The 27831-nt window shown below is 38.7% G+C and overlaps 1 protein-coding gene across 2 annotated transcripts in view; it reads left to right on the top strand.

Moving 5' to 3' along the window:
• LOC134618033 (kelch domain-containing protein 8B-like) overlaps positions 1 to 27831 on the top strand; it is a 244842-nt gene that overhangs the window by 204004 nt on the left and 13007 nt on the right. For both annotated transcript variants that reach the window (XM_063463208.1, XM_063463209.1), the window contains one exon: positions 19417 to 19518. In XM_063463208.1, coding sequence (XP_063319278.1) covers positions 19417 to 19518 — 102 coding nt within the window. The remainder of the gene's footprint in view (positions 1 to 19416; positions 19519 to 27831) is intronic.

The following is a 27831-nucleotide window of genomic DNA, read 5'->3' as shown; positions in this document are numbered from 1 at the left end:
ATCTCCAGCATCGTTGGGGTGTTTTCAGCTGCTTGCTTTTAATATAAGGAGTAATAAAGAACCTAATCACATTTTTCCAGCCATATTCTCTCCATCGTCTAGAGCTAGTGGAGTTATGCTGTGTGAGACATACGGATCGCCAGTCATCCTCTGACAATTCAAGATGTAATTCAGATTCCCACTTTTGTTTGATATATAATGTTTCATTCCTATTCAAATTTTGCAGACCATTATATAATTTCGATAAAATTCTTGATGGAGGATTTTTATATGCACCTGTTATTATTTCTATTATCTGGCTTCCTTCTCTCAAGGGCTTCTTCCAAATTTCTGTATTGTAAAAATGTCTTAATTAAAAGTACCTAAATAAATCTGATTTATCCACTCCAAATTGTCTCTGTAGATTCTCGAAGGATTTGAATGTTTTCCCGTCTATTAATGTGCACATTGCTGTAATTCCTTTATTGACCCATCTTAAAAATGTACTGTCCCATTGTCCACTTTGGAATTTTCGAGAATATGCAGGCCAAATCAACAATTTACAGTCTTCTATATGATGGCTTTTTTAATTTATGTATTTATAAGTATTTGAATCTAATAATTTCCCACTGACACATACCTTATCTAGAACTGTTACAAACATTTCCACCAAATTAAGATTAAATTCCATTCACTTCAGTTCTATTTTATTCATATAAAAACATTGGCCAAATCATAAAAACATTGCCTCAAGGCATTGTTTTTTGAGCTTATCTACAATAATACCGAGATAACCCCAATGATCTTCCCATATTACCTCCTATGAGCAACCGCTTGGTGCAACAGCAGTAAGATTTGTCCTATTGCCAAAAAGGCTAACTCCAACAAGACAGCGCCAATGTCAGTGACTATGGGATCAGTTATGCGAGAAACCCATCAATGATCATTTCACAGATTGTGAAAAGAGGTTTAGACAGTTTCTGATAGACAGTTTTGTTTTTTGTTCATTTGCCTAGTCACTGTATAATCTGAGAGAGATTTTTGATACATTCCACATACTTTGTAATAACAATATTCTCAGCAACCACATATTTCTTTTCTCAAAATAAATTCCTGTGAAAGCTAATCAAAGGGAGTTTTGCATATTACCCTGACCTGTATGGAGGCCTAACTTAAGAAAGCAGTGTTTTGATGTGAGTGGGTAGGCAATGACAGAGGCAGAGCAGCGTTGTTTGATGAAGCACTTTGGTTGACTCTGAAATACCTTAGCAGCTATTGAATGGATTGCCCTGAGATTTTGTACAAACACTACATACTGAACTGTGATGAGAAACACACTTGTTAGAAAATGGGTATTAATTATTTAGTTCAGATTTTAGCCGTAAACATGGCCAATAGTCAAATGGATTAAAACAAAAAAATCAAATAGACTTAAGCCTCATTACTCAGATGAGTAATTTCATAGGCGATGTTTGTGCCGGTCCTGATGTAGGAAAGCTTTCCAAATGCAACTGGTTACAATTTAAGCATCCTGTCATGTACAAAAAGACCTTGTAAAACTGTCCTGTCACTTTGAGAATTTCACAATTTTACAACAATAACATCTCATTTATATCTACAAAAGACAAATTATACATAAAATATTATAATATTGTCATGTTGCCTGGCAACCACCTGACAGTGGTCTACAATGACCCTTATTTGAATTCATGCAAACTACAAGACCTTATGGAACCTTTGTATCTTTATTTATTATTATTTTACAGCCTACAGCACCAACATACCAAACAATACTGTAACATGAGCATGTACATTTACCTGTACTTTACTCCAATATAAATTCATTAAAAAGGGATCTATATTTCTTTCTCCACTTCTATCAAAAACATAAAATAACCACAAGAAAAAAAAAGTTTACCTGATGACTATGATTAGATATTTGAGCTACAGCACTACAGTCATAGCCAGAGTTTTCTGAGTTTTCTGTATGCTCACACATGAACAAGCACATGCTGTGGGGCTAATGGACTAGCCTCTTGTTTCACAAAATAATTCAGGCCACATTCAGCTTCATCCGCACCTTAATGGTCTCTCTGGTGTGTCATGCTGTTTGGGAGTTTATGAAAGAAAGCAGGAGAGACAGAGGTGGAGAAGAGGAGAGGAAGAAAAGAAATCCTTTATGTGACCAGCCTTCATAAACAGAGACCGTGAGATAAGTGTTGGCAGTAGAATATTAGCTTTATCTTTAATTATTATTTTTTAGTCAACAGATGCCTTAAAACAACAGCTTCTCTTCTGTTATTCAGCCAGGCCTAACTATGATATTATGCTGTGATTGCATAGACTATCAGATAGATTTGTTAGGCCTCCTGCTGATTACATCTCTTTCTATTAAAGCAGTGCCAGCAGTATAATTACTCTGTGCAAATCAGTGAAAGTTTTCCTCACTGGGAGGACAGAGGAGGCAGCAGCGAGGTTGAGTGATGACTCAAAACCCGCCAGCTGCTGTCAGACCTTTAGAACCAAATACCTGTTTTTCTTTCTCTGAATCATTGCTGTCATGTTTATACTGTGCCCTGAAAGTCCTCTCCTCGCTATTCTGTGAACAGATTTCAAGATTTCATGTTTGTATATAGGATTTTTCCTCATGTTTTTTCCCCTGTGGTCTCAGATGCTCTGCACTCTTGGAGATGTTTTTCTTTGCATCATATCATTTTTTTCATATCGGTACTCATGTATAAATAGGTGATACTCAAGGGGTGAGAACATACCAATATGGGTAACCTTTAACAGACAGATGGATGTTTTCAATAAAAAAAATATTCCTTAAAAATATTCTGAATAGAGAGGACTTTTCACTTTGTTTTACCAGCATTTGTAAATCAGCTCAGTTGTCCTCTACTAATACTTGCTATATAGCAACATAGGTTTGAAAAAGGGATTATAGCCTCCATGGATACAAAATCAAAGAAAGAGACTTGTAATGCAGTGGTAAATTAAATATTGTTATAGGTGCAATATTGGATCGAGTCCTGGATTTCAGCTCTGTGGTTGGTGTGTTAAGATAATTTGCTTTAATGATTTCCTGCAAAACTGTAATCCTAACCAGTTTTGCAGAAAACTCTAAATATATGGCAGGGCCTTTCCTTAAAATGCATCAATTTATATTATGGAGCTGTTTATTTAAACTTAAATGAAGTGCAAATATGTTGGTAAACGAATTAGGGCTGATTCTTCTAGGTAAACTAGATTGGTTTTTGCATCATAAAAACTAGACTGACTCAGTGGTGTGAGGTCAGGGCTCTGTCAGTTATACATCTTTTGCAGGGATCCTTCTTTTTCTTGTCAATGGACACGTGTTTTTGAGACATTGGCTTTATGTGGGGAGTCATCTCATGGCTCAAGACAAGCTCTGGACCAATCACACCTTTTATAAGAAGAAGCATATCTGATTAAAACCCAGAGAAAAATAGTGTTTTATTAAAATTTTAAAATTTTGTATTCTGCCGATGACAAAGCACAGTAAGTACAACATTTGTCTCAAGAGATGGGATCACCTCCTTTAGAAGAAATAACTTCCATAGTTGTGTACCAGTTTGTGACACTGCTTTACTAAAAGTATTTTCTACTCTTTGAAAGTTCTTTCAGTTGCTTTGAAAAAATCTTTGACTGTTTTCTTCAATTTACTGCCTACTAGTCATATGATTTTAAGGGCATTGGGAAATTTGCACTTTGTACCGTTTCATAACCCTATATTTCTTCTTTTGTGAAGCATTCCTTGGTGAGTTTGTTAGTGTGCTGAAGAACATTATACTGTTAAAAGATCCACTTTACTCTCTTTTGTACTTGCATTATCTTCAAGCAGCAAAGCAACGTGGAAGCTTTCACCACAATGCTTAATGTCTGTTATGAGGTTCTTCTCCTGAAAATCTGTCAATTACTGCTTCACAGAGTGGATGGGCTAAATGCAGAGAGGAATTTCCCCACAGGGATCAATAAAGTAGACCTTATTATTATTATTATTATTATTATTATTATTCCTACTTTTACTGTAGACAAACATCTCTCATGTCTTTGATACGTCTGTCTAGAATACATCAGACCAATAGATGTAGTCTTTGCCTATGTGGTAGTTTGCATATTGTAGATGCTCTGATTTTCTTTTTAGACAGCAGAGACCTTTTTCTATTCATTGCCTTTAATGGGTATTTTTTTTTGCAGACTGTGGGTTCCTGGAGAGTTTACATCAAATAGTCATAAATTCTACACTACTCGTAGATTTTCCTTTCAGAGGGATGATTTATTTCACATAATTCTGAAAAATCCCTTAAATCTCTTGCCTGACTTATATGTTTTAACAACTTTTTTTTGAAGGCCTTGGGAACCTTTTGAAATCCTTACATGCTGTCACACTTCAAAAGCAAATAGAAAAAAAAAATAGGCCCAGGTTTCAACATGATAGTTCCACCTATTTTCCCTAATGAGCTTCTCATCATTGCTCCCTATTCTAGAATCTCTGGTTCATTTTCTGAAGCAGTGTGACTGATGTTATTTGTAAGTTTGTTTGTTTTGTATCAGCTTTACTAATGGACACTGTTTCAAAAATGATTAAGTCTTTCCTTGTCTGTAAAGAAAAACTTTCTATATTGATATATAGTTATTTTTTCATGATTACTGATATTATGAAAACTCTTCAAATCCAAATGATGAAGTGATAAATATGTTTTCAGATGTCATAAGAGAGGAAAGCCTTTGTGTTGTAGCCTCTCACCTAGCTCACTTTGTAAATCCACAGAATTCAGCCACATTGGCAGGCCACACTTAGAGCCTCACAACTATACTCTTAGTAACACAGAGCAACACTTTGTCCAACTGTTTTTTTAGTTTATTGATGCACATTGCATATACACACAAATATTTAAAAGAGCACATTACAGGCGTTCCATCAGGGCAAGCAAGGCAAGTATTGCTTACCCAGTGAAATCTAAAAACAGATAAAAACCAATGTCACAGCCCGGTGGCTGATGTGTTGAAAGTAAGGACCCAAATGCAGACAAACCAGATGAGGAAAGATCTAAGCGAAAAGCAAGACGATTTATTACCTGATGCAAGAATAAGAAATAAAGGCAAATGGACACTAAGACAATCTGAACTAAACTGAGAAAGCAAAACAAAATCCATCAGATACATGGAACATGATGCATGATAAACAGAGGACCTGACAGTGAACGAAGGAACATATACACAGCAAATACACGAGGGTGACGAGGGAAATGAAAACACCTGAGGAACACAGCTGGGACGAATTAAGCCTGACGAGACAGGAAGCAAAGCTAAACACGCTGAACATGGAACACAAGACTGTCACAATAAAACAGGAAACAGTGAGACGTAAACTGACACACCAGTTTGACACAAGGGTAGCATGTCTTCATTTCATGGGCTTTTCTGTGTTATGCAACAATGGCTAGAGCTGAGCAAACTGCTCTGAGAGCAGCAGGGAATTGATATCAGTCATGATCTTCCACGCAATCTACATATAGTGGAAACAAAGGTAGCAATAGCAAGTAAATGAGTTTATGTAACATGTCATCTTACGAGATAAATATTCTCCTATTAATACGTCTGTGGACACAAAGGACCCAGCACGCCTCAGGATAACTTTTGCACTTTTGCTTTTGCGCTGCTGTACTTTACAATGCTCCACACTCCCTAACTCTCTCTCTGGCAGCTTGCTCTCTGTAACGCCTCTCTGCTTCAGCAGCTCCTCTCTCCTCCCCGGCCTGGCCGCTACTGAAATAGGGAAGGCATGATTAGATGATGCTCTCTGGCTGCAAAAACCAGCCGCCCCTGACACCACACCCTGAACCCGCTGCTCCACTCCTCCCTTTAAACACCTGCAGCAGTAATATTAATCCAGGACAAGATGGGGAAATCTTTTCTGCAAAATACATTTTTTTATTTTTATGTGAAATTTGCCAACAAAACAGTTTTATGTGCAGTCAAACTTTTACTTGACCACTTGTTATTGTCAGTTATTGCTAAATAATTTGATTGATTGATTGATTGATAATACTTTATTTATCCTGAGGGAAATTGTTTTAATTGTTATAATTATAGATGTAATAATAATTTTTCTTCTTTAGTTACTTGCAGCATATATGAAAGAATTAAAGCCTGAGTGAAGGGTTGATGTGTCCTTTGAAGCCTTTAAAGCAAATGATTTTTATATAAGCTTTTAGGTAAAATAAAGTCAGTGTCTTTAAATTTAGTTGTGTTACTTGTGGCTTACTACTCACTTACTCACATTGACTTTTGAATTATAATAATCATTGAGCCTGATACATGTATTTTATTTTACAGTTTAAAAATGTTTGTACTTCCCATTTAGTGTATCACAATAAATGGAAGATTGGTATTCTTCTTTAGGTTGGAGTTTGAAAGTCTGTCTACTGAGGCTCTGCATTCAGTGGGTGGCTTTGCATAATCTGGCCAGCAGCCGATTCATTAATTGATTTGCACACTCTGCAAGGTCATTCTCAGAACACTTTTCCTGAGCATATGCCACTTGAGAATTAGAGAATTAGATTCTAGAGTAAAGAGTTGTCATTTGTTAGCAGTATAACAAATGACTAGGTGTATCATAAAGCCATGCCTGTGGAACTGATTAAGGCCCACATCAACTTCTTCTTCCACCCACTATTTATGAATATTTATGGGATCACTGAGAGGCCGTGGAGACTCATTAACAGACCTAGTAGAAACCTGCAGCCTGTGTTTTCTTCTGCCCCTCACTGCTTTGGTCCTGAGTGCCCCCTGAAGCCCTGCTAGATAAGACTGAGCCACAACAATCGCTTTTTCCAGGATCATCTTCAGAATGAGCAGGGTAATATCTTCCCTCACTCACCAGATCAACATTCGGCTCAGGTTTCTGCCAGTAGTCTTTATGTGTAGCTGTCCATGGTGCCGAGAGACTCGCCTGCATGTGCTTCACGTTACGGATGAGTAAAGACTCTTATCTCCGTGCATGCAGGAAGTTTTCCACATTCTGCAGGCTGTATACTGTTCTGACCATTGCTTTGTGCATCCTCTCTATCCTCGTAAGACTCCAGGATTAACGCATTGATCCTTGTAATCAATAGTCAAGTGTTTTTAATCAAACCTGCATTGCAGCTTCAACACACAAGTGTGTGTGTGTGTGTGTGTGTGTGTGTGTGTGTGTGTGTGTGTGTGTGTGTGTGTGTGTGTGTGTGTGTGTGTGTGTGCACGTGTTTAGCTCACTGAGTGGATGTAATAATCTGTGCGTCCAGGATGCAAATCCAGTTGCAGAGTAGAGGGGAATAAGAGGAACAGATAAAGAAATGCACAAAAAGTGAGACTTTTAAAGGTTTTATGTTGTACCAAGGGAGCGAGCAGAAAACTTGGCTAAGTGAGGAAACAGCAAGCGAGACAAAGACAGTTTTGAAGGCTTTTTATAGCAACTTGTAACATGTGGTTCAACACGGCATTAAAAAGACCTGCAAAACGATAGAAGGAGGCAGAAGAGACAGCGGCTGGTGGATCAAGTAAACTCAAGAGCAATTGGAAAAGTGATAGCATCAAAATATTTTTTTTAATTGACCACAATATCTTTAAATTTTAAATTTTTGCTAATCTATATAATTTGTCTCTAGTGAAGTAAAACAATTGAAGTTCTAGTATTTAACTTTTATTAACCCGTTAACAGGGTTAAAGTGGTCCAGAACTCTAAGGAATGGCGTTCTGTCACCTTTGATTAAGAAGTTAATAAATAAATCTCATTGGCAGTTTCACACCTATTAGGCCAAGTCAGTATGTCATTTTACATATTGCACCCTTGCATTCCTTTCAGCTGAGAACATCAGTCGAGCTATGATTGCCATTAACAGTTCATATGGAAAGGATTCTTTTTCTTTTCTTTTTCTGTAGGTAATTTCCTGAAGGGAAGCCACTTGAATCAGAAACCATTTCGGACATTTAATGGTTACTGGTCCCCGCACCGTATTCAAGGATTTCTATTTTTACTGGTTGGCTATTAGGTGTAATTTCAGCATCATTCACCGCTCAAGTAATGCAGCCTTGCTGATGCTGCCAAAGGATTTCACTCCTTCTTATACAAACTTACTGAACAAACTAACCCCTAACCTTGTGTGACTGTTTGTTTGCCTGGGTCACAGCTTGTTACAGTACTTTACCTCAACAACAGCTTGCATTCATGTGGGTGTTAAACAGCGTTCAGTTTGGTTTCATTCTGCTTGTTGCTGGCCAAATGGCTGCTGGAACCTGTGAAGCAGCCTACGTCTTTTTGCATCACACTACTAGAAGCTTATCCTACCTGTGTGTACAAGTCGATGCAAATTTAAGACCACTCGTGTCAGCCAGAAGATACAGGTGCACTTGAGCATATGAAGCTAAAACTGTACACACTGTAGATCTTGATGAAATCCTGTGTGTAATGACAGCAAAACCTCTCTGACATCAATGCACCACATTTTCAACACCTTGGATTTATTAAGGCCATTTCTCTTCATTCCGCAAATACTTTCAGTGATGATTTATACTCTGCGATAGGTATTGTCGAGATAATGTGTAAGTATATCCTCATAATGTGAATCATTTATCAATTGTTTTTTTTTATAAGAAGGAATTTATCCAATTTGAGAAGGAACTGTTGTATTAAATAAGTACAAACTACATCCATTAGAGTTCCATCTATTATAATTATCACCATGCCAGCATTTCCAAGGATGGAGAGTCTATCCATAAGAAATTTTTAAGAAATATATCGGATTCTACTACTTCTAAAAACATATATGTTTTGTTGTGAGCATCATTAGTCTTACTTCAACAGATAAATAAAAAATAAAAAAGTTGCTGTAAGTTGCTTAAAGAACAACTGATTTCCAAGAGAGTGACCAGCTTCATCTGAAACCTGCCCCAAATTGTGAGCCATGGCCACCGTGGTAGCTTCTATAAATAATATTGTTTCAGTAACAGGAGATTGGGCCACACAGGCCTTTCACTTTTGCCCGATCCACATTTTATCAGATCTCTACAGCCCCTCAAAAGGGTAAATGGGAGATTGACACATGGATTAGTGTGGTGTTTGCAGTGATACAGATGCTGTGCCAGTCTATTGTGGTAAAGAGAGAGATGAGCGAGAAAGCAAACCTATCAATTTACCAGTCAGTGTATGTCAGGGGTGGGCAACTCCAGGCCTCGAGTGCCGGTGTCCTGCAGGTTTTAGATCTCACCCTGGGTCAACACACCTGAATCAAATGATTAGTTCATTACCAGGCCTCTGGAGAACTTCAAGAATGCTGAGAAGGTAATTTAGCCGTTCGACTCAGCTGTGATGGATCAAGGGCACATCTAAAACCTGCAGGACACCGGCACTCGAGAACTGGAGTTGCCTACCCCTGGTGTAGGTAGATATATGAATTTGTAGATACGAGCAGCGGAAATCAGCTTCCTGAAAATGATGTCTGGACTCTCCCTTAGAGATAGACAGAGGAGCCTGGTCATTGGGAAGGTAGTCGGAGTAGAGCTGCTTCTCCTTCAAATGGAAAGGAGCCAGTTGTGGTGGTATAGACATCTCACTAGGATGTGTCCTGGGTACCTCCAAGATGAGGTGTGAAGTCAGCATACCCTACCAGGAAGAGACTGGCAGTCCTAGGACCCACTCAAGAGATTACATCTCTTTGCTGTCTTAAATGCCTAGGTCTTTCTTCAGAAAAGCTGGAGGAGGCAGCGCAGGGTAGGGAGCTCTATGGATGCTGTGGGACTGTTGTGGCCGACATACCTCAGCAACACTGTATCGAGGTGGAAGGCAATACCCCTGGATTGGCAGACTAAGGAGGTGGTTCCCCTCTTTAAGAATTGGAATGGAGATTGTCCACAATTTGCTATGTTCAACTAGGGTGATCATACATCATACATCAGCCAGGGAAGGTCTATGTCAAGATGCTGGAGGGAGACTGCCTCTTTTAGTCAAAACTCACATTCTGGAACAATGGTGTGGTTTTCACCCAGATTCTAATTATACTGGACCAGCAAATGATCCTTTAACAGGACAATAAATGTTTAAACAGAGAATGTAGACAAGACACTCCTAAGACAGGCAGAAAATATTGAACCTTGAGGAAAAACTGTCTTAAGTTTGTAAAGACCTTAACTGACAATGACTGAATGAGACAGACCATACAGGGCTCTAGAGTGCGACCAATTTGGTCGCAAATGCGACCAAATTTTTCAGTGGTGCGACTAAAAAAAATATTTGGTCGCACCGGTGCGACCAAAAAAAAAAAATCTCTGCAACTCTCCGTGTGGTCAACAACAGACACACATTATGCCCCTATCGTGGACTAAACCAATCAGAGATGGTCAGGGGCGGGACCTCTCTGATTGGCCGTGGTTCAGTTGGAAGTGCAGGTAGAAGAGGGAGGTGAGTAGCTTGAATAAGGCGATATCAATTCATTAACGGATTCCACACAAAGACGTAAACACAGAGCGGACCCGACGCATCAGAATCAGCTTTGTCTTTCTCGGCTTTCTCACCCGACGGCCCGTAGACGGACACGCTGTCGGAGCTCACCGAGCCCACCGTCCGCGCTGTGTTTCCGTCTTTTTTGCGCTGATTCTGAGCTGCAGGTTTTGTCTCTCTCCAACCAAAATTCGCCGAGCCAGCAGCCAAAGAAGCAGCAAACTACGCTTCACATTTGATCAATGTCGTCATGAATTCCCTCTAACTTTTGCTGTTTTGCTTCCATCACGATAAAAATCACACTTCATGCACAGCTCTCTCTCTCTCTCTCCCTCTCTCTGTACTTCAAGAACAGTTTCCCGTCTCAAATCTCTGTTTTCTGCATTATCCATTCGCTTATTACCCACCAGTCTACCGTTGTTTACAGCGCTGTCGGCCGCTGTCTTTTTTCACTTAAATGACCTCGGACAAGAAAGCCTAGTTTCTGCTGTTCAATACTGAAGAAATGTAAACTTTTTTAAATTGTGCAAAATTACAGAATATTGCAGAATATTTTTAAGGTCTTCTGCTATAAAAAGCCAGGCCAGAAAAATCTCCTTCATGTTTTTCTGTGTTTTATTCTCAGTTACTTTGACACAAAGGCATCTGCTGTGATGTTCACAATTCTGATGAAGTCTCACATGTATCAGTACTGATAAATGATCAGAATTATAATATTTCTGACTGTCTGAGGCTAAATTGAATCAAATCAGGACTTTGAGAACCGGAATCGAATGGATTATAGAAATCAGTGATGATACCCAGCCCTAGTGAGCAGCCTAGACCTGACAGAAGTTGATGTAGCTGTGGGTAATAAGAAAAGATGAAAAAAACTATTGATAACTTTTTTTGTTAAGTTAAGGCCTGATCCGTCTGAAATGTATAGCCAGTGCTCTGACACAAAGCCGTCAATCTTTGAATGCTGAAAAAGCAGCAGTGTATCCAGAAAACACATTATATGCTGTGATAAATGCACTGCCCAAGTGTCCCCTCTCCCCACTGCCTTTCAGCAGCAGGCAGGAGCAAACAGGTCGTCAGGCCAAGATGATGATTAAGTTTAACATTTTCTACAATATTGACAAAGCACTTTAAGCACAAGTTTGTTAGTTAATGATTTAGAAATGAATATTGTCTGTATGGACTTCCCCCCCAAAGAAAGTGCACATGTAAAACTGCGGTGTTAAGCGATGCAGTTGAAAAATTTGAGTGCGCCTAACTTTTGTGCCGGTACGCCTAAATTTTTAAAGTTAGGCGCACCGGTGCGCCCATGTCAAAAAGTTAGTCTAGAGCCCTGCCATAACAAGAAAACATGGCTGACGTTACTCAGGAAGTACAAGGCAACTTTTCTGTCAAACACAGAGGTAGCATGAGGTCAAAATATGTCTGCTAGTCTACATTAAAAATACCAATTGAAGAAATTATTTCCATAATGTCAACTGCACTTGTACTGTCCCCCTATTTAAGAGACTTATCAACTGCAAGTCTTCTAAACTCACCATTGCACAGTGAGACAGAAATCCTCTTGATGGCTCATTTTCCCAGGCGTAAATTAAGCCTAGTTTTAGACTCAACTTGTTTCAGAGGAAATAAATTAAAGGTTTCCTTTCAGTCTGGGACTAGGCTTAATCCTTGACTGTGGAACTGGTTGGATATCCTATTAAAAATACATTTAAATGAACTAATCTTTCTCCTTGATCCATCTGTTTTTCTTTTATGAAATATGTCTATAATTTATTTGCATTTCAGCTGGGTTTCATTTCTAAATATTAACCAAGTTCAACTGGAGTAATAAACTGAGATTGCAGTACAACAGTCATCACTGTCCAAAATCCATACAAAGTACTAGTATGGAAGCCCAGCTATCCATACAAAGCTGCAGTATTGTAGCAATGAATTGGCTTGGTTTGTAGCTCTGGTGTTTACTGTGGGGAGTTTAGTTTTACAATTCCTGCAGGATTTTGTTTAGATGTACCTTCTTGTCATCTGAAAAGGGGAGAACTGTGGCCACTATGCGCTATTATGAGATGCAGCAAATGTCAGTAAAGTCTATTGTTCTTAAAAAAGAAATGATTGCTGACTGGTGTCTGGAACAGTTTATGATTGTGATGATATGCAGTGTAGCACTTTGATTTGTGCATGCAATATTAAACACATTCTTGGCTCCCAGGTTTTGATCCCAGAGAGGGGATGTTGTCATCACTACCTCGTTTTCTTGCCAATATCTTCCAATTTCTACCTTGTGATCGTGTTGAAAACAGGGTGAGATAGGCTGTAATTTTACCCATTCACTGGGAATATGCTGTTGGTGAGATTGTAAATACAACGATGTCTTTGTGTGCATGTGTGTGCATCTATTTACAGACTTGTGGCTTATATGATTTGGGTGTGTGCGCGTGTATGTGCTTCTGCTGTCCACTTATATGCCTTTCTAAATATGTGTGCACCTGTCTTATTGAACATGGTGATGGGTACAGAGTGAAGTGTCTGGGAGGGTGAAACAGGAGAACGAAGAGGATTGATTTTGAGCTTTAAATAAACACACTCTCCTTTCCTCCAGCTGAGTCCACCAGACATATATCTGCCCCACATGCCACTCAACTCACCTCCTCTCATGCACCACCACAGACAGAAAGTGTGTGTTTGCAGCAGTCAGTTGATCCCGAACCGCTTGGAGAAACGTTAGCCAAAGTAAAATATTGCTTTCACCCTGCTTTTCTTTAATGTTTGCAGCTAGCTGCAGCCATCGAATTAATAATTTGTGCTGACAAATTGCAGCATTCCCTCCCCAAAGTGGCGCATTTGTCCTCTTAAAGGATAAAGCAGCAGTGAAAAATGCACCATGTGAGTTTTCCTTTTGGTATGGGAGAATGGTTCGCCCTGTCTCTTGGTAGCTCTCTGCATGACAAACTTTGTGAGAGGCTGTGTGAGAGAATATACGTGTGATGGGCTACTATGTGAGAACACACACAGGTGCCATCTCCTGTCTGCACACAAAGCATTGTTCAGTTTGATATGATAAAGGCGATGCAGTGGAAAACACTGAAAATTTGGTATTTTTATGTTTTTCTTTTTAAATTTTATACTCAAAGATTTATAAATGATTACCTATTGCACTGAAGCCCTTGTGGCTTTCTTAAAGGTGATTTTCCTCACCTTTAAGAAATCCACACAAGCTTGCAGATCTCCCATGGTTGAGCCACTAATGAATAAAGCACAACATAATAGAAAGTGCGTGAAGTTATTGGTCTGAATGTTATTTCCTCCTAAAGTGACTAACATGGGACAGCTGCACTGTTTCTGATGAACTGTGTTGGCGTTAAAGAAGCTAAGAAATTTAGAAAAAGGAAAAAATGACGTGAGTTTAAACACTAGACCCAACATACCTGGTTCTTCAGTAGAGATTCTTACACAAATTCAAGTACATCAAAAGTGCTTCCTTCTAACTCTTGAGCCAGAGATGGTGGTGCTTTGTAGTGTTTGATACTCTCAGTAAGGTATCATTTTAAAATCTCCTGTATTCAGTTTATGAAACTTGGATGGAACCAATTCAAGAACTTTAAAACGACAAGTCAGCCACGTCATTATGAATGATCCATAGCTTGGCAATGAGGTTTGTGGTAATTATTGTTGCTGTTTGAATCCAGGAGGATTGAACTCACTATTTGAATTCTGCCATCATCTGATGAAGAAGTTATCCAAATGATAACAGGATATGTGGCTGAGCACCTCCTCTAACATCAATTTTAGCCCCTGCTGGAGATCTTTCCAACCTCATACCACAGTCACAGCACTGATTTTTAGTTCCTTATTGTATAACATCAAGTTTTGGATTTATTTATTTTTTTTCCATTGCTGTAACGTAGTCATTTCCTAATAAGGACAAATAAACTACTACTACTCCTTCCTCTTCCTCACATTTATAGGCATTGTAAAGAGCAAAGATTGTAAAAAGCAATTTCATTACCTCATGCAGTGATTAACCTTTCCCAGTGCTTTTGTTCCCAGGAAACCCTGTTCTTACCTCTTTTGCAATGTGTGCTCTGTGTCAAAATGACAGACCCTTGAATTTAAATTTGGATAAGAAACTGAATGGGGTTGGTGGTGAGCAATGATTCCATTGGTGTTGCCATAAAACTACACACAATGGTACATTTAGTTCCAGACTAGTTTCATGGTCGTTACTCAAGAAAAGTAATTTATTACAAATTATTTGTTGCTTCTCTTTAAAGTAATGCATTACGTAACAAATATGATCTTTCTTTGAGTTTTTACATATAAAACACAAAACAAGCAAAATGAAAACCAGCTTAAAGAAACTTTAAATGATCACCACAGTGTTTCTGCTTTAGAAACATGCACAGCCTGACTGCTCATCAGTTTGTTACCTGTTAAAGATCAGTTTCTGGCTGCTGGTCCGGGGTCGGCATTTTAAAATCACTCTGGGTTCTTGGCTTGCTTAGTGTGCAGATGCCTGCAAAGAGCCCAAATTGTGTTTGCAGCATCATGTAGTTTCTGTCCTGAACACAGGTTGCACTTTACCATCGTGCGCCTGTCTTTTTTGTGCAATAAAAATAAAAGTAATGCCTATATCTCCACTCATGAAAAGCCGTATCATTAGGCCGCTTCACTTTTTTCCTCCTGCACATGAACTAAAACCAGCTGACTGTGGCCGAATTGCGCAGAAAGGAAAAAGCATTTTAGTACAACATTACCCTAACTCAGGGGTCAGCAACCTTTAACACCCAAAGAGCCATTTGGACCTGGTTTCCACGCAAAAGAAAACACTGGGAGCCGCAAATACTTTTTGACATTTAAAATGAAGATAACACTGTTATTGTTTTTTACCTTTATGCTTTGTGTGAACAACTGAGGTGTGTTGCTTATGAAATCCATGAAGTGATACAGAGAAAATTACATTTTATTTATGTAATGAACACATTTTGAACTCTTAAAGAAATATAACAAAAGGAAAGACACCCAGCTGAACTAAAATGATCCATGTAGCAAACAAAAACTGTTGTGAGCCGCCACCCTTATATCGCCTTTGGGCTTTTGGAGCCTTGACCTGACTTTTAAAAAATAATTGGAAAAAAAGCACTATGCTGCTAAAAAAAGAAAAATAGATATTTGCAAAATTCTGCCTAAATATGTACTTTACCTGGTTAATGTGTGTGGCGGGGCGTGGTCTGCTGCGCCGCTGCAGGGGAGGAGGACGCACCTGAGCGGCACCCGCAATCACGCCTCGCCGCCTTAACGTCTGTGCTATCTGTGCTGTTGTGTTGGTGTGTGTCGGGCTGTGAGCTGAAAAGCTACAGCCGGCTGTATGCGTACAGCAACCATGTGTGAAAAGTGGTCAATAAAGAGATGCTGAAAAGCATGTTCATGGAAACATCGTCGGGTCTGCTGTGGTATGTTTACAATGGCACTTCTGCTCCTGAACCTCTGAACCCCCTGAACAGCAGGACTGTAAGGTGTCATCTGTGAGGCGTGAGCGGTGTTTGTTTTTAACATAGTTCACGTTGGAGCTGCTGACCTAATGTGGATCCGAAGATCCATAATTGGCCTACCTGGGGTTGAAAGTCTCGATAAATGCACGGCGTTTTGGCGGGTATACCGGCTTCCGTGAGTGTGACGCTTATTTTGAGCGATGAAAAAATAATAAAATATAATTTTATTTTTATATTTCAATATCACAATAATCTTCCAATTTAGAACTACAAGTTAAAAAAAGAACTAACATAAATAAAATACACTTCAGCTAAATACTTGTTTATTACTAATTTATTTTCCCAAACCACGCGGAGCCGCACTATAAGGACTAAAGAGCCACATGCGGCTCCGGAGCCGCAGGTTGCCGACCCCTGCCCTAACTCTAATGTTTAGTTCAGTAACATTTTTACATTACTGCATTACTGTAAAATGTAATACGATTACAGTAACATGTTACTTTGGAATGTGTTACACCCAACACTTTTCCAGTTATTGTAACATTCTCCCTCTTCTCCTTCATACATTACAGAAGAGCTCAGAGAATTTATTTTGCACAACCCCATATTCACACTTTTGTGTTCTTTAAAAAATGCACTGAAGGACCCTTTCTTGATTGTGGAACATGAAATCCAGACTGAGGACAGTTTTTAGTTACTGCATGGTGCTACATGGATCTCTGGATCCCATCTCGTCTGTTTTTCCTCAAAGATGGTCAAAACACACAATTATTTATCAGTGCATCAGAAATGCAAAGAAGCTAAAATGAATCTTAGATAGCTGAGAAAGACACAAAAGCATGGTCCTAGCTGTTTCTGTCAAATATCTACAAACAGAACTTGGATAAGAAGAGTGCAGCAAAAGTTAGGAGCTTCCATGCTTATTTGAATGCTTGGCTGTTCGCTCCTCTCCTCCCATATGTCAGGACAATATTTGCACGTTATCTGGCCTTTTCGTTTTTCTATGGCTGAATATCTGATCTGGTGCAGCCAGCATATCTATTAATGGTCTGCTGGTGGCTCTGCCTCCCCCTCCCTTGATTCAGAGATTACCATTTAGCTGCACTGCAACTCTGCTATTGCTTTCCTGTCAGGAAGCACTACAACAGCTCTGCAGCACATTTCTGTTATCTCAAAATTACAGTATGCTTCTCCTCCTGTTGCCTCACCTTAGGCCTTTCACTGTTTACAGTAAATCAAATTTACTCATTCATTTTAATTCCTAAGCATGAAGAACATGTTTTAAAATGCAACAGTTCTGTTATTTCTTGATAGTGTTTTTTGTCTCTGTTGCCCATGCTCCCTAAAAAAAGGAGTAAATGAAATTTCCAACTAAAGAGATGTTTTCTGTTATTTCTCCTGGGTAGTCGTGCATTGAAAATTCAAAAACCAAGTCAAAAATAGCTGTAAACAGAAATAAGTTTAGAGAAAAACAGTTTGTCAGAGACAATTCCATCTATTTATATATAAGCTCTCTCTCCAGCCTTGGACTGTCTCACTGTTGGGAAAATTTTATTTTTCTTAGCGCTGTGCGCCCGTAAGTACAAGTGCTCTTACGAGCTTTCTGTTAGGTGAGATAACTGCTCTCTGGTGACCATTTAGTGGCAGCCATCTGTGAGACAATATGCAACAAAGCTTATTTAAGGCCCACACAAGAATTCAACTGCCCACCTGTTGATCTATCATGATCACTATCCTTCTACTATCATTCTTCTCATCGCAGTACTGCCAGCATCGCTATGCTAGCCGTGATAAGCATCATGGTAGTACATAAAGGTGCTGAGGAGAACAGCACCTTGATTCCCATTTAACTGCTGTTAAGCTCTTCACCAGGGGGTGCACAATTTGGTGATGGATACTATCTACCAGATAGTATCCATCTACCATTTACCATCGCAGTATATTACCCGCTAATGCCATTGATTAGCTCATTAGCTAAAAAGAAAAAAAAAAAGATAAAGTAAAAATGTGGTCTTTTGTTCACTGGCTCACTTTAAAAGTAATTCTCTTAACCATTGCTTTATGGACTAATAAGTTAAACCTGCCACTTTTTTTTTTTTTTTTCAAAAAAACAAGTCTAAATGTCTAAACAGGCATTAGACATTTCTCCACTCTTTCCACACCAATGCTAAAGAACTCAACTAAACCGCTTTCATTGAAAAGGTCTATAAACAGGTCAGCCCAACTCACACGTAGAGACTTTGATCTGATTTTTGACAAAATGCTGTTAAAGAGTTACGTTGTTACGTTGGTTTGTTGAAGTCTTTGTTGTGAGTTTATTGGATACCCATCACATCAAACAGCTGCAGAAACCACCGTGCATCTCGAAGATGAGAAAGTTCTAGTTTTCATGCAGTAATACTTATCTTACCTTACATAAAACACAATAAGACAACTTGCTGTGTATAGGTAAATACAATTGATTTGAATTGAATTAATAGTCTGTATTCATTTCAATGTATTAAAATATAGAACAACTTTAATTGTTGTTCTTTTGTGTATTTTGCTGTATTTTATTGAATTTACAGCTCATCCCTCTCACAGAACCCTTGGCAAAGAGGACATGGAGAATGGGAAAGGAGTGTGTCACTACATGTGATACTCCATATATAGAGCTATAATGTGCTGCCGGGTTCTGAGTTTTAGACCTAAAAAGGAAAATGGTGGGCATGGTGGGAGGGAGCTCCTGAGGCAGGGGTTGTACTAACAGAAACTTTCTATAATGTTTCTTGTTCCTTCTTTTCTATTATTTTTCATTCATTTTGTTTTTTTCTCTCTTTTTGCCCCCAAACAGCAGAAACGAGCAAAGCACAGTCTGAACTTTACAACTGTTACAATTACAAAGAAACTGAACCCTCATGCAAAATACATTTGACTTGACTTAAAGGAAGAGTTAGTGGAAAATATTATAGGAAGTGTATTTACTTGTCTACTTAGTGTCTGTATAAGGTAGGAACTAGGGCTCCTGGTAGGAAATAAACTAAATAGCTTTCTTCTTTCTTACAGTTTGTTGTGTCAGCTGCATATTAATGCACTGTTTAAATGGTATATGCTAAAGATAACTTTATTATTATTTATTATGACGAGTACTTTTGTGCACTTTTTGAAAACGGGGGTTGTGATAAAGTAATTTTTGTTTTCTATTTTTTTTATCTGCATTTGTATGACCACTGTTCAATCTGAGTTTAATGAGGTAATTGAAAGCACTGCAGTTACATTTATTAATGTAGTCATTTAAATTCTGAAGAACTTGACTGTTACCCAACACACCGAGAGCATCTTTGTTTGTGACCCCACATACTCGATATACTGTGTTTTTCTTTAAAATATTATGGCAGTGAAGACTGTTTTCTGTTGTGGATGACTGTGCTGAAAGATAACTGACAGTTTCTTGTGTCTCACCTCTGGCAGGTATTTGGATAAAACCCACTCGGATGTCCAGGATGAGGGAGAAGAGGGCTGACTTTGTGGCAGGATGCCTGGGTGGAAGAGTCATCATAGCTGGTGGTCTAGGTCAGCAGCTCTCTTCTATTTAATCCTTTTTTTTTGCCTTCTGTCAATCAAGTACAGCACTGTGCCTCATTTCAAGAAGGAGAAGTAGAACAATGGGCAAAGAAACTTTATTTAATTTATATAACACAATTACGTAAAAATCACAAATGCAAGAAATAAAAAGACAAAGATCACTGAATGCCTTTCAGTGGTGTGTGAACGTATTGTATATATCCTGTGTCCTTGATGCTGTTGCCATTGAGCCGTTGCTCATGTTATGTTTTTTTCTGGTAGGGATAAAAATATTTTTTTCCTTTTTTTAAAATTATTTAATACCATACAGACATAGCACCAAAATGATCTATTGTAGTGCAATGCATGCATCACAGACATCCAGATGAAGGAAGCCAACAGAACAGGCAGGCAGGCAGCCCAGTTAATATTGATGACTACCACCGGTGGGGATACAGGTCTCTGGAAGTGGATCTTATGCACTATTGGCTCCAAGAAAGTTGTGGTGAAAGCAGGTGACTCATCAAAGCACAAATACCTTTGTGTGTGTACCTCAAGTACAACATCTGAGTGATGCTGTACTTTGAGGTAAACAACATCAGAACATCGGAACATTGAGCACAATGGGGGCACAGCCATCCTTCGATGGTTTTGAGTAAAGCTGGCCAAACTTTTTAAAGCTGGCATTAAATTGTTTGGTACTTGTAGGCTAATAATTTAGAAAGACTAAATTATTCAGCCTTTTTATTTCTTGGTATATTGTAGGTAAACCAAAAAATGTGAGAAGCACACTGAGACTCAGGCAAAGACACGGGAGCTTGACACTAGGACAGGGGATAACAGAAATAGAAACACACGACAGACCGGGAAGACAAAACAGCCTGGGGGGGAACAGACATGAAAGCAAGCGATAGCCAAACTAGAACATAAGAACCACACAGATGACAGGACCAAGAGTCAGAGCGAGAGCGAAAAAGACACCAAACTTTGACAAACGTAAACATACATGACTGACTGAGGATGCTGAGGAGGACACACAGAGGAAAGACTAAGAGACTGGATATGAAAGGAAACTAAATTAAACAAGAACTAAGATCTAGAAATTTAACAAAAGTATTAGCTGAAGAGCAGAATTTTAATAGTCCACAAAAATGAACAACAAGTCTAAACTAGCTCAAAAACCTGGGTCAAAGTCCCAGGGCCATGACAGTGGGTCATTTTTTCTAACATATTCACAGAAATTTCCCGCTCTGCATAAGGTTAAGGTTTTTAAGTCAAATGTTTGACACTGAATATTAGTAAACAGAAATCTCTATTACAGTTCTTGCTTTCTTTCTTTATACATTTATTGTGATGTATTAATTATTATATATGAATGTATTTACTTTGCTACAACAATGTATAAATCAAAAGCATTCACTTTCTGTGAACAGATCCATCACATACTAATATAGTAAACCTCATAGTGGGGTGGTATTAAAGTAAACAATATTAAAGGTGAAGAACATAAAGTGTCTTACTTGGGATCAGCGGGAAATCTACACCGTAGCTACATCATGACTCCAAACCCCTCTGAGCGCCCTAACCTATGAAACAACTGCATCTACATGGCGTGTGTTGTGATTGGCTTGTTCACCACTGTTGATTCCTCCTGTACATTTACACCTACTTTTTCACTGCATTTCTTGAATAACAATTATCAATACCAATATAAGGAATATTAATGTATGTGAGAGAATTGGAATTTTTTTTTCCTGACGTTCAATTTCCCCCTGACAACAGCAAAGAGTGGGGAGCTAGGAGGGGGGGAAAAGCCCAGGTGGCTCCTCATATAAAACACCTGGACCATGCACCATGATGAACTAAAAGGCTTGTCGGTCACTTGGTTAGATGAGGTCAGACTCTACAAAGACTCCCCACAGAGGTGTAAATCAGGCCTTAGTGTGTCACTTGAGAATCTTTAGTGTTTGTAAAACTCGACTGGAGTAAACAAACAACATTCTCACAACAAAGCGGACCACTATAGTCAAAAGAAGATTGTCATATTCATCCAGCTGTTCCATGACATTTCACAGTACAGTTACTTAAGGAGCTTCACATGCTTCTTTGTACATATATGCAAAGCCGGAGGCTCACAGAGCAGCAAAAGCACAGATACCAGCATAGAACGTAGAAGAGGTCGTTTTAATAACACCAGACATTGATTGACACTGATTAAGCTGGATAAACCATTAAAGAAAAAGTTGGGGTGAAGGTGGGCTGCAAAGTGGCTTGCAGCTGTGGGGAACCCTGTGTTAGACAAGCTGTGGATTATCTAACACAAACCTCCTGTGGATGTTCAGCAGGATTCTTGTGAATGTGAAAGCCCTAGCATATGATTTACATAGTTTACCCATTCAAACCGATTGTCATCTATGCTGTAGATGGGGCATTGTTAAGAAACTTCTGGCATCAACATAGAATTGTTTGAAGAATGTGATTGTTCAGCAAAAAACACTGTGCATTGTTTTGCAACTTTCCTTCTAAATGAACAAATAGAAAGACAAAAACCTGTGATCCAGGTATAAGCACATAATTATCTCAGTATCTGGAACCCTTAAATTGCACCATGTAGAGCAAGGCCTTGGCTTGACTAATTGTTGTTATTTGTTTATTAAAGAGATCATCAGATGATAAAATGCCTCAACATTTACACTGAACTTGTCAGAGCAGACCACAAACACCACAACTCTCATTTCTCATCAGGGCCACACACAGGCTCGCAAACAAGCAAATTAATTTTCCATTAACTTTCCATTTTCTCCCTGACTGAGCTGCATTTGTTAAAGTAAATACAGTGTGAAGTGAAATTGAGCAATGCTACAAATTAATCACAGGTCAGCATTTTTCACAGTGACACGCTTGTTAAACAGATATTGACCCTCTTTTCTTTTGCACTTGCATGCATCCACAAGAACAGCCTCGGTTATATATCCACAAAGCTGTATCAACACACGCAAACCGATGTAAAGCCCAGAGTTATAGAATGAAATCTGTTGATGCATTCAAAAGCTGTTTGTTCTTGTAAGACAGCCTCAGCAGCAACACAGAGCAGGAAGTTACAGGAAGAGAAGACTTATTCTTTTCATTACTATGAAATCAACACAGCTTAGCTCCAGCTTAAGTCTATTAGGTTAAATTTCCATCATGTTTATCCTCATCATTAATGTCCGAGAGAAAACATCTGACACATCTGCAGTGTGAGGAGAAATGAAAAGCTTGGGGAGAATAACACAATCCTTCTCAGCTTCCTCCTCTGCATGCTAACAGTTGCATTACCACTGTCACAAATAGATTTGTCACTCTAAGTTACAGCACCAGTAATGTAAAGAATTAGATTTTTTTTTTTTTTAACTGGACACTCTAACACACTCTCTAGGCCTGAAAAACATATGCAGTTTGGTTTTTTTTGCCCCAAATCCAGAGTGACAGTCAATGATGTGGCCTGACAGCTGTGTGTGTGTGTGTGTGTGTGTGTGTGTGTGTGTGTGTGTGTGTGTGTGTGTGTGTGTGTGTGTGTGTTTGTGTGTGTGTGTGTCAGACCATGTGAGAAAGAGAGGAAAACGCCAATCTTGTCCTGCTGAGAGAGACAGTTACGAAATTCAACAGCCAATGGAGAAAGAAAGGGAAAAGAGGATTGAGCTGGATGAAAGAATGAAATGTATGTGAGCGAGGGGAAAGAGGTAGACGTGTTGTATTTTCTTCTGTGGTAATGTCAGCTGTGAGCTTGGCTCGCCATCTAATCCATGATGATATTTTGGGCTTGTGAGTCATTTCTGGTTCATGGCACATTTCCCTCCCTCTGCCTGTTGACTAGGGAAATAAAAAAAGGCAAACACATCCATGAAGGCATTCTTGAATGCAGCTAAATTGACGAAGGGTTAAGAAAGCAGAGATTTCGAAGATGTTCGAATGTAAGCGTGGCCAGGAAGGTCTCTGTGTCTCCGCTTAGACTGCTGCTAACTGTGATCAGAACCCGGATAATCAGTAGAAAAATGGTTGGATGGATTGGCAATACCATCATGTAGAATTCAGCTTCGAAAACACACAAAAGCGAGCAACTCCAAGCTTAAGTCTGCTCTTATTGGCATCCATTATCCATATTATAAAGTTCTAAACTTCAAACAAACAGTCCGCTTGGCAATTTTGTAGAAGTGAAGATCTTTAATGTTCCTACTATGATACATGACCTCAATGGAAAACATACATATTCCCAGTTAGCATTATTAATCATCTGGTGTACAGCAAACTGTGTACTACCCAGAGGAGTTACTACAAAGACCAGTACGTTAGTGAGGTATGTTGAGCATAAAGTCAAATTATTCAAAGTTAAGAAAGTGGCTCTTTTTTTACCCTCACTAGATTCACTCATGCTGAACACATAAGCTGGCACAGAGAAGGCTTTGTTAGGAGCTTTGTTTTAAAATTTAGTGTAAGCACCACATTTTCACAAACAATTTTAATGACCATATACACCTATATCCATACAAATAAGCCATATAGAAAGTATATGGTTGCACCACTGTGGTTTGCCTTTCTGTTTGGAGATATTCTCTCTGTGCTTGTGTAAGTTTTGTCCTTTGCCTCAGGCTTTTCACCCACAGTCCTAAGAAATGCATGTTAGATTAATTGATGATGGATAGATAAATTGTTTGAAGTGTGTAGGATTTAAACACTGTATGAATTTTTTGCTAAAATGTGATCTATAATCTAAAATGCTGCTCAATAAGACTTGAAAAGCACTATATAATTGCAAAGACATTATGTTGAGCTGTATATCGGTAATGTCACAGTATAGTAAAGAGCAAACTTTAGTGTCATTTTAGCATCACTTTAGTAAGCGATGCAGAAAATGTCTTATTCTGCTTTTATGGTTACTCCTCATTTGCTTCCACGCCTGCTGGAATTTCAACATATTCAACACAAATTAGAAAACTGATTACGCTCACGTCCTCTGATTAAAATCACTGAGCTGGGCCTCTCCACCATGTTTGTATTGTTGGTGCCTCTTAGATGATTTTTTATGCAATTATCTGACAAATAAAATGCAATGTTGTGTGATACAGACCACAGTTTAATTCTGGTGAGTGAAATTCTAGTGTTAGTCTGCCACTGTGTATTCATCAGCAGACATATGTGATATACTTATAGAGTTTTTGGATATAGCTTGGCATCTGGAATACATCAGCATATCTGTGTCTTCATGTATGAGGTTTTGCTACCTAAGCTACAGATATTTAATATCTGTAGTCAAGATCAAAGTGAACCATGATAATAGACACAGGACAGGTTTTCACTCAACGTCACACCACCTCTGAAATGGCCAGTACTAGTTTCCAGTATTTTCCACCTACCTATAGTCCTCCCTTAGAAAGGATGTTACAGTTAAAGTAATTTTAAGAATACTTGTTTGGTTTTTGTGGGTGAGTTTTTCTCAGGTTTTTCTTGGAAGGAATACGTACATGGATCTTATTAATACTTCTTATATGAATCAAGCTCGATTTGTCTTTACAGAAATGAACTCACAAAGCTGGAAGAACTTAACTAGATTTTTGTAATACTACAACTATTAATAATAAACAGGTCAGATGATAAACAGTGAGTGATTAGAATTTGTGTACAGTTTAATGATGATCAGTGATGAGGTTGGATGTATTTTTTCACTGATTGTCTTTTCTTAGTTTTACAGTACCCGTCTTATTAAAGGCGTGCTGGAGGAGGCCAAATTATGTTACAACCAGTTAGGACAGTTTTAAATAACGTTTGTTTGTCTTTGATGTTTTTCTGTACTTTTCAGTCTGAAATGGAACACGATGTTCTCTCTTTATGTGCATTTCTCTGTATTTGTATCCATTATAGTAACACTAATGTTACTGTCTTCACCACCTCCACCCACGCACCCAGCATTTTGTATTTTTGCACCGCCTTGTACTTTTGTTTAATTCATGACAACGCCTGACAACTAGATATCTGCACCTAAATTATAATTAGATACGACTTGTCACAAGGGGACTGACTTGAGATGCAATTATGGGCTCATGGATATCATTTCATAATCAGATTATTTGTGTTTGCATGCACATGAACCTCAAAAACAGCCACTAGGAATGGGCTCTCACACACAGACTTTGCATACACATACTTCCTGATCTTTATGTATTCAGATGAGATGTTCTGCATCTGTGAGAGTCATAGATGCAGAAAACTGCTGACCTCATCTGTCATTTTAAGCCTCTTAAAGTAAATCATATTAAAGGAAACTCAAACTAAAATCACAAATAACACAGTGACATATAAACTTAATGTGGTTTAAACTGTCAGTCAGCAGGTAAATGTCTGTATTTCAACAAGCTGAGTACCCTTGGAATAAATCTGCCACTCTGTGTTAATGCAAAGTGACACTGTACTATTTGTCACACCTGTGCTAGTTTATAACACAGATGCAAGTTTCCTTGAACCCCATCATGATAGGTTAATGAAGCACAGAATAGATAATTATATGCTGATTTAGAATTTTTAAAAAGGGGGTTATCAGTAATTTCTTCATGTCCTGATGCTAAAAGTAGCTTTTAACTATCCATGTTTGAATATATACCTAAAAATGAGTACTGTGTCAGCTCAGACTTTAAGGCTGTGTTTGGTGTCAGATTAGCCTCCAGAGATTTTTTGCACCAAAGCATTTCTGGTGCCAGAGGTTTGCAGTTATTCAGAAGTCAGAAGATCTGGAGCCAGGTTACTGGGCCCTTCCTGAACTGCTGTGGGAGGTAGTTCAGAAAAAGGCTCACATGGGCAGTTTTTCTATGGGCAAAACTTCAAATTAACCTTTTAATACCACACTGATAGTGCGTATGACAAAAAGAAAAACACCCCCTTCTAATGAATAGATTTGTTCAGTGGTCTTTTTTTCTGGACATTTGTTAAACAGAGTACTTCTTCTGAAAGATGTTTTTCTTACAAATTGGCATGTTTAATTAGTACCCAGCTATGTCAGTAACAAATCAACACTAATCAGAGCTTCTCTTCTGTTTTGACAGCAGAAAAATGAGCTGATGAAGTCCTTACTCTTCCTGCATTAGATGTCAGCATCTAATTGTATATTATATTATAATTGTATCCCCCAGCAGCTAGCTGTGAGAGTAAATTCTGACCTGTTCTGAACCCTGCCAAGTCACACTGTGGAAGTCTGCAAGCAGTAAAACTGTCCACCATTTTACTGTTAACCAGAGAGCTGGCAGGAGGGCATGTGGCATTCTTCCTGTACTCTGGTAAGTTATGATTGCAGCATTTTGCCCACTGACAATGTAAATTGTAGTGATAAAGAACAGGAGGCAAGAAGGTCAAGGATGTAAGCTATGCATTAGCTGCTAAAATATGGTAAGTGCTGAAAAGAGTGCATGTAATGGCACTGTTTACAGCACAGATAAGACAGTAATACAAGCTCCTCAGCAGGTTTGCTGTGGCTTCTGTTTGACCTGAAGACCCGAGTGAAAGCAGGAACAACAGGCGGTCAGAAACAGGTGAACAGTAAAGACCTTAGGAAGGCTAACCCTGAAAATCAGATGGAAACAGTGCTGCAGCTGGTGTAGCTCCATGCTTGAGCAGTGAAAGTGATTCTAAAAGAGTACCAGCTATGCAAAGAAATATGCACACAGGCATGCTTTTCAATTGGTCAGTTGAAAGAGAAGACGTACATGTTGTGATGGTTGATTATAAAGGGTCAGAACATATTATGGCACGGCATTTCTAAACAAGTAAAGGCAGCTAACTATAGACTGTTTGCAAACTTGGATATATTTGCCAGTACTTCACCCATTATTTAAAGCCTTCAGTTTTGCAGCCATTAAAAAAGTTATTGTTTTTTTTTTACTTGAGCCAGAAATTAGACAAGAGACTGGAGCATTAACCCTTGCAACATTAGGCTTGTTTTTTCAGAGGTTTTTGTTGAACCACACTTAAATTAGCAATTACACTCACATAGCATGGTCTATTCACTGCAAAGCACACCCAAACTGTGATTAACCGCATACAGATCACCCATGGTCATGATAACATGGAGCATGTTATGATCTTGTTGACTAAAAACTTGGTCACTGTAGCTGATGTTCTGCACGTCAAATAAATGTCAAGGTGCAGTTCATTATGGTCAGCTGAGTGGGGTAAAAAAGCTCCAAAAGAACTTGAATTAGCTGGAAACACCACAAGGTCGTTACAGAAGCCCTGTAGAGTCCAGGCCCCAGTGGGTTAGAACACCAATTTAATCACGGTGGCACATTTGCTTTTAAA

The sequence above is a fragment of the Pelmatolapia mariae genome, linkage group LG20, assembly GCF_036321145.2.
Source record: "Pelmatolapia mariae isolate MD_Pm_ZW linkage group LG20, Pm_UMD_F_2, whole genome shotgun sequence".
Taxonomy (NCBI): Eukaryota; Metazoa; Chordata; class Actinopteri; order Cichliformes; family Cichlidae; genus Pelmatolapia; species Pelmatolapia mariae.
Note: the sequence above shows the minus strand (reverse complement) of the source record. Positions and strands in the feature narration are given on the sequence as shown.